Source organism: Trichoderma atroviride, chromosome 7 (genome assembly GCF_020647795.1).
Source record: "Trichoderma atroviride chromosome 7, complete sequence".
Lineage (NCBI taxonomy): Eukaryota > Fungi > Ascomycota > Sordariomycetes > Hypocreales > Hypocreaceae > Trichoderma > Trichoderma atroviride.
The window spans coordinates 2,202,737-2,216,173 of record NC_089406.1 but is presented as its reverse complement, the minus strand read 5'-3'; the positions used below and the strand labels follow the sequence as shown (position 1 = coordinate 2,216,173).

Below are 13,437 nucleotides of genomic sequence, written 5' to 3'. Positions count from 1 at the left end.
TTTACTTTCATTTATTTTCATCTAGAGTAAGCTATTTCTGTTGGGTTTGTTCTACTCGACTGTTAAACCCAAGTTCTTCTGGGTTTATGAAAGCCCTTCTTTACATGGGTACTATAGTCAACATGACCATACCTCTTGGATGCTATTATCGTTCTCGTATATCGAATGTGGTCAAGTCACAAGCCTTGAGTATCTTTATTCGTATATCGCAAAGAATTAATAATCAGGGCGCTGCGGCTGCTCGCAGTTCGAATTCTTCATCTCTATTGGAGCAGACTGCCGGGCTAAAACAGCAAAGACGAGCTCCATAGCAATGAGGTCAAGGTTACACGATTGTTATAGAGTTTCTCGATGGAGCAGCAAGTTGAAGCCATCGTCCTTCTCTTTCTCTATGTGGCTCGTATCTACAATCGGATTTACACAGCTCAGCTCTACCCCGGCCTGCATTAGTGCAAGACGATGGCATGGGACCTGGTTTAGAATATAACACAAAGACGTCAGAATCCGTATTGCTTTACCAGTTCCTGGATTGCTCGGCTGCATCGTTAATCGCGAACATCATCCATCGTGAGTCGCAAATACTGGGACGGACCGGTGTGGCTATGCTCGGATGTTTGGCTCTTTTATCCAATCCCCTGGTCAAGGCGCAATGCAGCAATCGCCTCTTCGCTCTCTATAAAAGCGCCGGGAACCCGGGCGAGGTTTCAAATGCATGGGATTGGTGTGAAAATGACGATATCTCCGTAACCTTGTCGTTGGCCGGATACCTACATACGAGAAAGCCGATGATACGACGTCCGTCAGCCTGGCCGTCCAAGCCACAACGGCGTCGTGAACAAGCCTCGTCACGTCGTGTACCTCGATAGCCGTCTTTCAGCGATTGTTGATGTTGCTGGTGGTGAGCAAAGCAGCCTGTCGCGCACCAGATTACGGCTGGGAGTCAACAAAAATACGAAGAGCCTGTGCCGTGACGTCTGATTGGCATCTTCAGGGCGAGCTAAGTTGTCGATGGTGCTAAGCGCCTAAAAGTGCCCGCGTATAGGTATATGCATGTAAACTCAATTGCTGGAACCACTGAAGTTGAGAGAGAGCTGGAGATTGGCAGGATTGGAGCGATATTGGCCTTGCCGCTAGCACGGGCACGACCCCATATGGCTATGCTGGAAAAAGAGAAGGGCGATGGAGCTGTTAATCAATATTAATCAATATTGGCCTGCAGCTCTGACCTTGTTGGAATAGGTGGTATAATACGAAGTCATCGTATATGTCATCTCCCTTGGCTAGGTACAGGTAGTCTACAGGTAGTCTTGTCATACTGGGCCGCTAGCAGCTCAGCTATGCTGTAGCGCCCCCTTTTTTGGGCGGTACATGATAGCCGTATGATTCATCATACATTGAGACTCAGATATACTGTAATAGACATGAGGACAAGAAACAGCGAGAGAGACAATTTCGAGCTCAGCTCAGCTCAGCTCAGTCCAGTCCACCCACCAGGTCGCGGCCCCTCCTCTCGAGACGTCCGCCGCAGCGCCTTGCAGGGGTCATGGCCTTGTTTGCGCTGCGCTGCCTTTCGAAGATCCAGGCGCCGATCATCCAGAAATTAACGCCTTGTCCCAACGTCATTTGCTGTCTGCCGATGCCTCTGCCTCCCCCTCGTTTTTGCGCGTGCACCGCCTCGCTGCCCTGGTCGGAGCCATTGCTCGCGCATGGAGGGGCTGGTTTGCGCGTAAGAGTACTTGTACATGTAAGAACATGTAAGAAGCAGTGCAAGACTTGATTCCAAGGCACTCAGCTCAGCTTCAACGGAGACTGTAGTATTGTATTAGTGGTGTATCATCGCCTGCTCCCCTTGTCCAGCCATTTCCCGCCGCTGCGACTGCAACTGTCCTGGGCCTGCAGCGGCCTTACTCTGGAGCCCCCTGTGTTTTACAGCCATCCTCCCGCAAGGAATGCCCCGTCAAGCATTGGCTGTCATCAAATGTATCGTGTGTATCATGTATCAGAACAGCTTCTCCCACGCACATGGGGCTTCTAATAATAAGCCCGCGCCACAAAAGAAGCGTGCCTGCAGCCCACGTACACGTTTGTATGGCACAGGTACCGGCCCGGCACATGGGCAGCGCAGAGCCTGGTGAGCTGCCTTGTCTGCGTGTCTCGGGGCCGCTAGAGCGCCTAGCGCTGTGACCTGCCATCCCGTGGTTCCTCGCTCCAGTGCGACGCTGCTACCGCGAGGTACTCCCCAGTACTTGGCCCGCGGCGCCCTCGCAGTACCCGCCGTACCGCTACGCTGTGCCACCCGCCACCAAAAACCTCACGGCGACAAAGCTGCAACACCACCGCCGGCCTCTCAGCCAAACGCCGTGCCTCCTCCTCCAACCTCGCTCCGCGCCCGTCCATCACCGCCGCCGCTGGAATCGCGTCCCTCATGTCGCTGGGCCTTTGTCGGGGCATCTGGCCGCTACTTGACCCTCGCATCGCCTGCTCTGCCGCCCGCCCGCTCGCTGCCCGCCGAAGCGTCTCGTTCTCATCCGCCTGAGCTAAGCGACGAGACCACGAGGCACTCGCTCCTCGTTTTTGCGCAATCATCGACGCTCGTTGACGCACCTCCCCGACTCTGGCGCCCTCTGCGAACCTCCAGCTTTGCTCCATTGCATTCGCTCACGCCTCTCGCCTCTCGCCTCTCGCTCTCGCCTCTCCTTCAAACTCTCGCTCGCGCTCACGCTCACGCTCACCACTTTCTCTTCTCCTCTCTTGCCCTCCCTCTCGGGGGACCGAGTCCATCGCTCGTTGCGCCCTCCCTCCGTCGACCTGGGCAATTCGCGGCCTCGCTGAGTCTGCCCGCCCATTGATTCTGGCTGCGCTGCCCGTCTCTCGCCGTCTGCCCTCTTCGCGCTGGCGCCCGCCATGACGTCCAGCAATCCGAATCCGCATCAGGGCAGCCCGCCGTCGCTGCCCGCCATGCCCAACACCCCTGCGTCGCCGCCGAACAAACGCGACCTCAAGTCGTGGTGGAAGAACTTCAAGCTGCCGACCAAGCACCAGGAAACGTCTCAGCAGGGTACGCTCTCAACCTCCACAACACTCCCCTCCGTCGGCCCTCATACCTTTATCCGCAGACGGCTTGCCTCGTTCAGGAAGCTCTGGTCGCTATTCAGATCATCTGGTATCGATTTTTTTCAATTTGCTAGGTTGCGTTTCGTTGCGTACCATACATGCCTATTGAAGCCAGGGACTTCTTGTCGCAGTTTGCTTGGCCATTGAATAGTCATAGCTGAAAGGCGTGTCAAGCGATACAAACCCTTTTCCCTCTTTCCCTGGCTGTTTCAACTAATCGTTTCTGCCGTCCCTTGGCTACTTTGTCCATGTCCATGAACTGAACGAGAGAAAAAGAAGAAACGCTTCTCCTAATGCGCCATCTTACTTGTGTTTACACACTGAACTAATCTCCTGAATTTTTAGACCACCGTGGCAGCGGAGGCATATTTGGTGTTCCTCTCCGACAGAGCATAACATACGCAAATGTTGCCATCTCTCTTGTTGATGAGAATGGAAAGAGCTACATTTACGGCTATGTTCCTATTGTAGTCGCTAAATGCGGTGTCTTCTTGAAGGAAAAGGGTACGTCTGACGAAGAAGGGGGCCGGTCGGTTCGTGGAATTATGATTAGCTACTAACACCCGCCCCAGCTACTGGTATTGAAGGCATCTTCCGATTGAGTGGTTCCGAGAAACGAATCAAAGAGCTCAAGACGATTTTCGATTCGCCTGATCGATATGGCAAGGGGCTCGTTTGGGAAGGCTATACCGTTCACGATGCTGCCAACGTGCTCCGGAGATATCTCAACGATTTACCCGAACCCGTAGTACCCCTAGACCTATACGAAAAGTTCCGCGACCCCCTTCGTGGAGCTACAAAGCAAGCAGTTGGAGATACCGAGGGTCCGCAATTTGTTGAGAATTTTGATGAGAGGGCAGCCATTGTGAAATACCAGAAGCTGATTACGGAACTGCCTCCGCTTAACAAGCAGTTGCTTCTCTACATCCTGGATCTGCTGGCCGTATTTGCCGCCAAGTCTGACGAAAACCGCATGAATTCGCAGAACCTAGCTGCCATTTTCCAGCCCGGCATGCTATCCCACCCCTCGCATGCCATGGCACCTGAAGAGTATCGCCTAAATCAATGCGTCATCATTTTTCTCATCGAAAATCAAGACCACTTCCTCATTGGGATGCAGGGCACCGAGGCAGACGAGACAATGATGCAGCAAGTGGCCTCTGGGACGACGCCCAACCCCCCGCGTACGCCGAACCAAGATCGAAATTCGGGGTTGGGGAGAACGGCTTCCAACGCCAGTGCTGGTGCCGAGAGCATCCGCAAAGATGGCTTGATTCGACGAAATAGATCCGTGTCCTCCAGGCACTCCAGGGTTGATGGTGCCGTCACCCCCAACAGCCCGGCCTTGGCTGCAACGCCCACTGGTGGTGGTTTGGCTAGAAGCAATACCGTACCGTCCAAGAAGTCACCGGCTCTGGTAGGGGGCAAATTCAAAAAGAATGAGAACCCTGGTCGCGCACCACATTCACCAGCCTTGGAGCCGCTGACACCGGCTCGCCTACCTCAGCAGGACGTCATTGATACCCCCTACAGAGCTGCTACGCCGACCCCATCACATACGACTTTCGACTCAATGCACCTCGCCCCCGATCGCATACTATCAGCTGGTCGAAGCCAAGAGAGGCTGTTGGACGTCCCGCACGACAACTCGGCGCCCTCAAAGCATCATCAAAAATTAGAGCACCTGTTCCAGCGGTCTCCAAACCACGAGAGCAGTAGCGGCGATAAAAGACAGCCAAACAAGCTCAAGAAGAAACGGATACCAGGCAGCATGAGTATTAGCGCCCAGAGCTCGTGTTCCTCACTCCCACACTCCGCCTCACCAGGCACGGAAGCAGGAAACCCTTTGGAAGCAGCACCTCCTTTTGCACAGCCCATAACACAGCCCCAACCTCGTCCAAGTACTATTCCTCATTCAGTTCCACAGCCAGCGCCTTCTGCTTCGACACCGGCCATAGACTCTCCAAAGCAGCCGGATTTGCATCACCAGCTCTCGACCCCTGTCATTCACCAGAATCAGAATCACATTGACTCGCATAATCACTCGCATAATCATTCGATTTCACATTACCATGAGCATAACCTTCGACCCGAGGATGTTTCTGCGCCACGGGGAAAGAAGTCCCCTCCTGCTTCAGTTAATTCATCGTTCAATGACGGATCGGATTTTGAGCAGGTGGCTCAAGAGCCCCCCCTTGCCGGCAATCGTTGAGACTGCGGATAAAGAGAAAAAGAGCAGATGGAGACTGTCAAGGACGAAGAAAGATGATTTCCCAAGCGGGCCGACCAGCCCCAGGGCGTCGCCGCCAGTATTCAACATTGGCTCAAACCATAACGCAGATGTTAGCACCACATCGATTGGAAGTGCCATTGCCAAGCCTCGCAAGAGCTTCACTGGCGAGAGCACTGAGCAATTGGGAAGCGTCAGCGATCGCGCTTACACGTATGATAGCTCCAAGGATGAGAAGGATGACCCCAAAGGACCTATTAAATGGATCAAGCACAAATATCGAGAGGCCAAAGAAGTTGCTGATCACAAGCGGAACAAATCCCCGCCTCCTTCAGACGGTCATCAACCATTCAACCAGAGTATGTTGGCACCACGGGGTAAGAGTCTGGATATAAAGCGAGATCTCAACCAAGAAGACGAGAAGCTCTTCCCAAATGCGGCTCAACAGCTTGCGTTTAGAGATGTTCCAAACGAAAGAGCAAACGTCCCACCAGCAGCTCCGGAAGCATACAGGAAGCTTGGCCAAGCTGAGCCAGCTCAGAGAGACTCTGCCCAAGGCATGACTATCCACAGAGTCATTAGCGAGTCAGACTCTGAGCCGCAAAATGTCGCAGTGCCGGTAGCCAATGCTGCCAAAGAAGCTGTTGCCGAGGCTGCGGCCCTGCCCAAAGCGCAAGCTACAACAGTACCTGAGTCTCAAGTACCTAACCCACCTTTGGAACAACCGCTGCCACCCGTTGTAGAAAATAAGGAGCAAGAGGAAAAGCAAGCATAGTGACTTTTTTCTTAAGTTGTAAATGAGCTTTTTCTAAAAGCGATGAAGATGAATCTAAGGATTACGAGGAGTTGATAGGATGAGCCTTTTTTTTTTCCATCTCTTTTTCTTAGTTTCTCTTCTTACCACCCCCTTTATCTTGTTCTTTTTTTTTCATCTCGTTTTCTTTTTTCTAGAATTAACGAATTTCCTTTGTCCATCATGTACTCAAAAGCCTCCCCCTTTTTTTTACTCTTACCCCCTTTTTTTCTCTTCTTCTCGAAGTAAAAGGGGATTTGAGAGGAAAAGAGAGGTTTCTTTCTTTTTTTACGTCAAAAACACTGCTGCTATATGTATGTTGAAGCGGAAAGGCGGGAGATGAAGAATATGCAGAAGAAGAAGAAGAAGAAGAAGAAGCATGTGTAGGAAGTGGGGAATATTAGGGTCTTCAAAAATTATCTAGTTTTACGAGAGAAAAAAGAGACATATTTACATGTCGGTTTGCTACGGCTGTTTTTGACGTAATTTTGAACAAACGTGGGTGATACGATTATGCGAGCCGTGCTCTTACCTCCTTTGGAACCCCTTCGCTATTGGAAGGTTGTGAGTTTGGTTACGGAGGAGAATACATATTCAAAGATTTTATATAAATTAATTATATTGGGATTAGGCGTAGAGTTATACTTGGTATGTCTAGCCGCATGAATGAATTATATGCTATTTGCTTTTTTGCGATACAAGACCATTGCCGAGCACCGGGAAGCCAGTATTAACGAAACAATTGCAACAAAGAGATGGATAAATTAGGCCTTTGTGACGGATCCCTCGTACACCCCCGTATCCCAAACAATCATGTAACCCTCTCTTCGCCAGTCTTCGTTGAAAAATCCATTGAAGCCCGCCCACACGCGAGTGAGCTGCGATATGCCCAGTCGCTTGCCCTCGGGAGTGTTCAAAAACTCGCCCAGCCAAGGCTCTATGCCTTCGAACCCGACAATGTATCGGGGAACAGGCACGACGGGGTTTCCAGGGGCGAAGAGTTCTTGGCGTAGAAATGGGATGGGGTTGTCGTAGAAGCGATCTGCTTCGTCGCGGTACAACTCGCGCTCGGGGGTGTTTGGTTGGGTATGCAGGGGGGGGTTCGCAGGTGAGCGCATAGGCCGACAGTCCTGGATAGACGAGATGGGAGCGCCAGGGGGTGGAGTGGCACGGCATCAGGAAGAGAGCGAAGAGGTCTTCTTTATTAGAGTCATCGTTGGTGGATGTCGTGACATTGGAGTAGTGGGTTAGATGGGCGTGATGAACGGCAGACGGATGGATGCGTTCATATTCTTGTCGGAGGAATGAGAGGACGCCAAGAGGTGCGGGCTGGTGCAGGAAAGAGAGATAGCCGGCGAGGACAATGTTGACTCCCAAGGCGGTAAAGAGAAGAGGCTTGTTGCGGAGGCGAGCGCGGCGAGCAGCCGGTGACTTTGTCCCGGAGGGCTGAGAGGCAGAGATTTGAGCCGCGGATGAGATGGAGGGAGGCGGACTTGTTCGCGTGACCGAAGTGAAGAAGGACGCGGCTCGAGGAGCGGCAAGGACGCTGAGAACTGGGAGGAGAGGATAGATGAAGCGAACTTCTTTGTGGGAGATGAGGGAAAGGGCAACGACGGTGCTGAGAACAGCGTAGGAGAGCGTCCGAAGTATGTTGGCCTGATCTGCCGTCTTGGACGAAGGCTTGAACAGTGCTGGCACAACAAAAGGGACGCTTGTGGTGCACAGCAGAGGTATGCCCTGGAGGATATAGTAGTGCCAGGGGTTGCGGCCGTAAAAGACGGCAAGCGATTTGGAGATGTTGAAGGTGAGCCAGTTGTAAGGCGGAAAGGCCCATTCTCCAAAGTAGAACCGGTCAGCGAGGACAGACAAGCCCACCACCAGAGACCCGCATAGGATTGCTTCTCTGAATAGAACCAAGACGGTACCGAAGCTCAAGGGCGAGTTCCCTTGAAGCGTGATTCTCGTTAGAGCGATGAAGACGATGGTGAGCCAAATGAGGATATTGGTAGGGCGTAAAACGACAGCCAAGGCGGCGAGACACAGCGAAGCACGGAGGCGCCATAGTTTGCCGCGCAAGACATTGAAGGGCTTGGAGTTTTCCTTGATGGAATAGGGGGCAACACCGACGAGTTGCCAGGGCCAGTAGCAGAGGGCCATGACCGTGAGAGTTGTCTCTAGAGAATTGGAAAAAGTCCTCGTGGAGCAGTACCATTGCCAGGGATTCAGAAGTTGCATGAAGAGCTGAGGAGGGGGTCATTCATCGTGTAAGTAGCGTGATTCGACTTGGGAGTCGAGGAGAGCTTGGGAAGGGGGGGACTTACAGCAAAGAAGGAGGCGTTGCTATCAGAGCCATACACGTTGGAGGCAAGATGCCAGGTGTACCAGTCTCCCAGAGCGGCGATAATGGCCTGCAAGATGCGAGGAGAAACAATGACTGCAGCAGAGCGAATAGCATTTCCTGGGGGAAAGATGGCAGATAGACGATCTGCGGCCATGTAGGCGCCAGAGAAGAGGAGAGGATGGAGAGACGACCTCAGCTGGTGGTGCCATTCCTATAGAGAGAGGGGAGATTAACAGGTTTGTTTCTTCCATCTTTTATCTTTTCCGAGCATATCAATTGCAGAATTGTGATATACATGTGTGTATGTATTCAAGAAGCACATGGACTTGTGTATAAAAGACTTACCCATGTGAGCCACGCGCCGCTTCCGGGGCCAAAGGCCAGGCGCCAAGCCGGCTCCAGCGCCTGGAAAAACTCATCGGGCTGGAAAAAGGTGGCCAGGTACAGGGCATTGAGCAGCCGCAGAATGACAATGTCCCGCAGCGGAACGGGCGAGAGGCGCGGCTTGCTCTTGAACGAGGCCGAAGGAGCGCGTTGGTGGCCGGCCATGGTTCAATGCGTGGATGGTTTCAAATGCTGAGTTGGCGCGCTATAGCCGTGGTTGTGGCCTGTAGGAGCCCCTTTAGCGCCCAGCGGCTGCTAACCAGGCTCCCGTCACGCTAAAACGGATGCTGAATCGGATTGGCTGACGCTTGTTGCTCCAACGTGGCCCAATTGATGCATTGCGGAGTCGGTGGTGACAAGGACAACTCTCGTGGTTTCTACTCTGCCTTGCATGTTGTTTTCAGCATCTTCGTTGTGGCTTCTGAAATGAGCCCAGCACCTTGGTACTATGGTCCATCTGCCTGGAGCGCTGTCCTTGAGCTTAAGTTGTTTAGAGCCCCTGCAAGTACAGATGCGCCTGCACGGCTTTGAACTTGGACCTTGGCACTGACACCAGCAGCCAATAGCAGCCGCTGGATAGCAGTCGTTGAATGGATGAATGATGATGCGAGGAAGGACTGCGAAGGCGGTAATCGCAAAAGGTAGGTAGGGGCTGTTTACATGCTCAAGGTACTGAGACCAATTGAAATGCCGTCTTGGGTTCAACGTAATCTAATCTCATCTAATCAGTGCGTGATCGGACATATACATATACATAGGTAGATAGAACGACCCCGTCTCTTACTGTCCAGATGCAGCAATCGCCTTATCTCTACCAGCCTGCAGCAGTAGCATTAGCACATCCTCTGCGACAATATCGGTCTCGGCATCAGCATCAGCGTAAGCATCGGTCGACAAAAGCATCCCCCATGCAGCCAAATCTCACATTGCATCACTCGCTCGTCCTGTGGCTCGTCATAGGTTGTAGATACCATTGACAGATCTCACAAGACCACAGACAGCCCAAACAACATACGTAATACAGCGCTGCTCATTGGCCCATCTCTCAAAACGTCGACAGGCTCCCCACCCTTTTTTTCTTGGTGGCCGGACCGGATGCTACAGAAAGTGTGAAATCATGAGAGCCGCCGAATGTGGGGATCGACGCCAACATGCCACTGCCTCGAAACGTGAAGAGTGCTACTACCTACTACTAGTCTATGCAGCTCAGGCAATAGATGCTTGGAACCTCGCGTACAGACTAGATACCCGAGAGAATAACAGCACGAATAGCAGCCCGATTGCCCATTGCCTTGCCCAGATGCTGAATCCCCATCGTCACTCGCACCAGCCTAGCCCATTTCGAGACCCTCTGCTAGGGGTCCAGAACCAAAATGCCGAGGCCAGCCGGCCGCTTCTCTGGGGCGCCCTACGGCATCGGCGGTGTCTGGACCATCGGACCTGCGGCGAGTCCAAGGAAACCACCGGCACCTCGACGGCGTTGGCTCTCCAGCGACAGGGAGCAGCGCCCAGCGCCTGGAGCCTCTGCTCCACCGGCGTGCTGCGACACGCTCACACTTGCACTTAGGGGTATAGCGGCGGCGCATCTTGGTCTCCAATGCCTGGATCCAGCTCGACTACGTGACACATTGATTCCACGCGGCGTCGGTGCTTCTATCGCTGCCCGCTTTCTCACGGCCCTATAACTGGCGTCGTCTCCCCGTGGTCAGGTGGTTTGGGAACTGACTCTCTCTCCCATCAGCTTCAGCGATTTGTGAATTTGTAGGTGAAGACCAAAAAAAGGAAACAAGACTTGTTCTAACGTCGTCTTTTTTTAATCAGAGCATCTGCTTCCAATTACAATCTAGCTGGTACGTCCATTGGCACCATCGGCGCTTATCCTCTATCAGTGCCCCTCCTCCTCCGTGTTCGGCTTATCGCAAACAACTTTCCATTCCTTGCAAATCCGACCGACTTCCACTAACAGCATCAAATTCAGACCTCTTCTTTCTCAAACACCAACCACCAATTCTATCCAGCCTCAATCATGGCTCCCCACGCTAGCGATGCTGTTGCCAGCAACGGCGCTGCATCCCGCTTCCACGCCTCTTCCACCGAAGCCGCCATTGCCACCGAGAACCAGTTTGCGGCTCACAACTACTCGCCTCTCCCCGTCGTCTTCTCCAAGGCCCAGGGCGTCAATGTCTGGGATCCCGAAGGCCGCCAGTACCTGGACTTCCTGTCTGCCTACAGCGCCGTCAACCAGGGCCACTGCCACCCCGAGCTCGTCAAGGCTCTCGTCGACCAGGCCTCCCGCCTGACTCTGAGCTCAAGAGCCTTCCACAACGATGTTTTCCCCAAGTGGGCCGAGAAGGTCCGCAGCGTCTTCGGCTACGACATGGTGCTGCCCATGAACACTGGCGCCGAGGCCACGGAGACTGCCATCAAGATTGCCCGCAAGTGGGCTTACAAGGTCAAGGGCGTTGAGGAGGGCAAGGCTTTGGTCTTTTGCGCTGCCGAGAACTTCCACGGCCGAACTGTAAGTATTCTCTCATCAGCTTTCCAGTACAGTCCCAAGTCATGGGTTATGAGTTCAAAGAGGAAACAAGAATCGAGCCTCTCCCCGACTCTGCAACAAATTGGGCAACAAAGACGTACTAACGCTCGCCACAGATGGCCGCCATCACTCTGTCCACCGATCCCGAGTCCAAGGACAACTATGGCCCCTATGTCCCCAACATTGGCGCCACCTCTCCTTCCACTGGCAAGGCCATCCGCTACAACAACGTGGCCGACCTAGAGGAGGTTTTGGAGGCCCATGGCAAGGATACCGCCGCCTTCATCGTTGAGCCCATCCAGGGTGAGGCCGGTGTTGTTGTTCCCGACGACGACTACCTCACCAAGGTCCACGCCATTTGCAAGAAGCACAATGTTCTCCTCATCTGTGACGAGATCCAGACCGGTATTGGCCGAACTGGCCGCATGCTCTGCTCCGAGTGGTCGGGCATTAAGCCTGACATGGTCACTCTTGGAAAGGCCATCTCCGGCGGCATGTACCCCGTCAGCGCCGTCCTGAGCAGCAAGGAGATTATGCTGGTTGTTGAGCCCGGTACTCATGGTTCAACCTACGGCGGTAACCCCCTGGGCTGTGCAGTATCGATCCGAGCTCTGGAGATCCTTGAGGAGGAGGACATGACTGCCAAGGCCGAGCGTCTTGGTCATCTCTTCCGTGATGGCGTGGCCGCACTCAAGTCGCCCATTATCAAGACGGTTCGCGGCAAGGGTCTGTTGAATGCCGTTGTCATTGACGAGGCGGCTGCTTCAGGCCGCACTGCATGGGACCTTTGTCTTCTGTTGAAGAGCAAGGGCCTCTTGGTAAGTTGGCCCTTTTGCATCTTATGGCTGCCTTGCCTCTCTACCCCTCTTTTTCTCGCTACGTTTCCTCTGCTAACCCCCGTTTTAGGCCAAGCCAACCCACGGAGATATCATCCGTTTTGCGCCTCCCCTCGTCATCACTGAAGAGGAGCTTCGCAAGGGTCTCAACATCATTGCTGAGGCTCTGAAGGAGCTGCCCACCGTCGCCAAATCCGAGGGTCACTAAATGACAAGTGACAGCTTTTCCTCTAGCAGTCAGTCTAAAGGGGGAAAAGTTCAGAGCGTACCGTCCTACGGGAAGTAGACGCCGCTGCCTCGTGAGCGCGAGCTCCGGGAATTATGAGGGCGACCCACGCGAAAAGAGAGACGAGGAATTTCCTTTTTGATTTACACGTCAAACATATAAGATACCCAAGGGATAGCCAGGACCGGTCATGAAGCAGCATAGGAACGGGAGCATATTATGGATTACTGTTTTGGGCTTGTTTTGTTATTTCTATTTGTTTCTTCTCCTTCTTGTTGTTTTTTATTTTGCATTCTGCGTCGGACTATGTTCCCTGTTTTCTAAAAAGAACCAGGTCGGGCGGATCTTCGTCCGCGGCGCAGAGAGTGTCAGTAGTGTAGGTATGCCTTGGTTAGAAGGCATGAAACGATCAATTAACATGAATTGTGGTGGAATATCATTTGTCGTGTGTCCTGCCTGTGAATCTCGTTTATACATGGAGCGAGAGAATGACTCAAATCTCTGTTATTTGATACAAGCACCCCATGTCCCCCCCCTCGGCTCTCTTATTTTTATTTACGTTCAAGTGGCCGTTGTGAATCCTCGTAGGCGTTTATGATATTTCCTACCGTTGGCTGGAGCGGCTCAAGCGGCACTTTTTGTTCTTCATCTCCCGCTCTCGTCCTACCTCTTTTTTTTTTTGTGCTCTGTACGTCCCAAGGCCAAGACCTTGGTGAAGTAGGTAGGGCAGTCAGGCATTAACGCGGAGGTTCAAACTAATTTTTGTAAATTCTTTACTTGTTCGTTACGGCTAGGCAGCAGGAGAGGGTTACTGGTGATGAAAAAAGAATGGGGGGTGAAATGCGTGGGGGTTGATTCATAGTTTTAGTACCAATTCACGGCATGTGAAGGTCTAGGACTTTACAATGATGGGTTATTCTGCCTGGAGGGCGTCTATGTAAGTTTGATTAGAAAGATCTAAGGAGTAAAGTGCTCAT

The 13,437-nt window shown here is 52.8% G+C and overlaps 6 protein-coding genes across 6 annotated transcripts; 4 read left to right on the top strand and 2 right to left on the bottom strand.

Moving 5' to 3' along the window:
- Positions 1-2,582: 2,582 nt before the first annotated feature.
- Positions 2,583-2,846, bottom strand: TrAtP1_012746 (uncharacterized protein; the record flags this gene model as incomplete). The annotated part of the gene is made up of 1 exon (XM_066115663.1): positions 2,583-2,846. One exon carries the CDS (start codon positions 2,844-2,846, stop codon positions 2,583-2,585), a length of 264 nt encoding a protein of 87 aa, XP_065971762.1.
- A 58-nt stretch (positions 2,847-2,904) lies between these two features.
- On the top strand, positions 2,905-5,326 carry TrAtP1_012745 (uncharacterized protein; the record flags this gene model as incomplete). The annotated part of the gene is made up of 3 exons (XM_066115662.1): positions 2,905-3,058; positions 3,460-3,618; positions 3,687-5,326. The coding sequence occupies 3 exons, from the start codon at positions 2,905-2,907 to the stop codon at positions 5,324-5,326; spliced, it is 1,953 nt and encodes a 650-aa protein (XP_065971761.1).
- A 379-nt stretch (positions 5,327-5,705) lies between these two features.
- Positions 5,706-6,119, top strand: TrAtP1_012744 (uncharacterized protein; the record flags this gene model as incomplete). The annotated part of the gene is made up of 1 exon (XM_066115661.1): positions 5,706-6,119. The coding sequence occupies one exon, from the start codon at positions 5,706-5,708 to the stop codon at positions 6,117-6,119; it is 414 nt and encodes a 137-aa protein (XP_065971760.1).
- Positions 6,120-6,815: 696 nt separating this feature from the next.
- TrAtP1_012743 (uncharacterized protein) lies at positions 6,816-9,027 on the bottom strand (the record flags this gene model as incomplete). Its single annotated transcript, XM_014088295.2, has 3 exons — positions 6,816-8,378; positions 8,459-8,689; positions 8,824-9,027. 3 exons carry the CDS (start codon positions 9,025-9,027, stop codon positions 6,816-6,818), a joined length of 1,998 nt encoding a protein of 665 aa, XP_013943770.2.
- A 1,030-nt stretch (positions 9,028-10,057) lies between these two features.
- On the top strand, positions 10,058-10,560 carry TrAtP1_012742 (uncharacterized protein). The gene has a single exon (XM_014088480.2). The coding sequence runs from the start codon at positions 10,236-10,238 to the stop codon at positions 10,545-10,547; it is 312 nt and encodes a 103-aa protein (XP_013943955.2). The 5' UTR covers positions 10,058-10,235; the 3' UTR covers positions 10,548-10,560.
- Positions 10,561-10,888: 328 nt separating this feature from the next.
- On the top strand, positions 10,889-12,442 carry TrAtP1_012741 (uncharacterized protein; the record flags this gene model as incomplete). Its single annotated transcript, XM_014088479.2, has 3 exons — positions 10,889-11,380; positions 11,515-12,216; positions 12,305-12,442. 3 exons carry the CDS (start codon positions 10,889-10,891, stop codon positions 12,440-12,442), a joined length of 1,332 nt encoding a protein of 443 aa, XP_013943954.2.
- Positions 12,443-13,437: the final 995 nt, after the last annotated feature.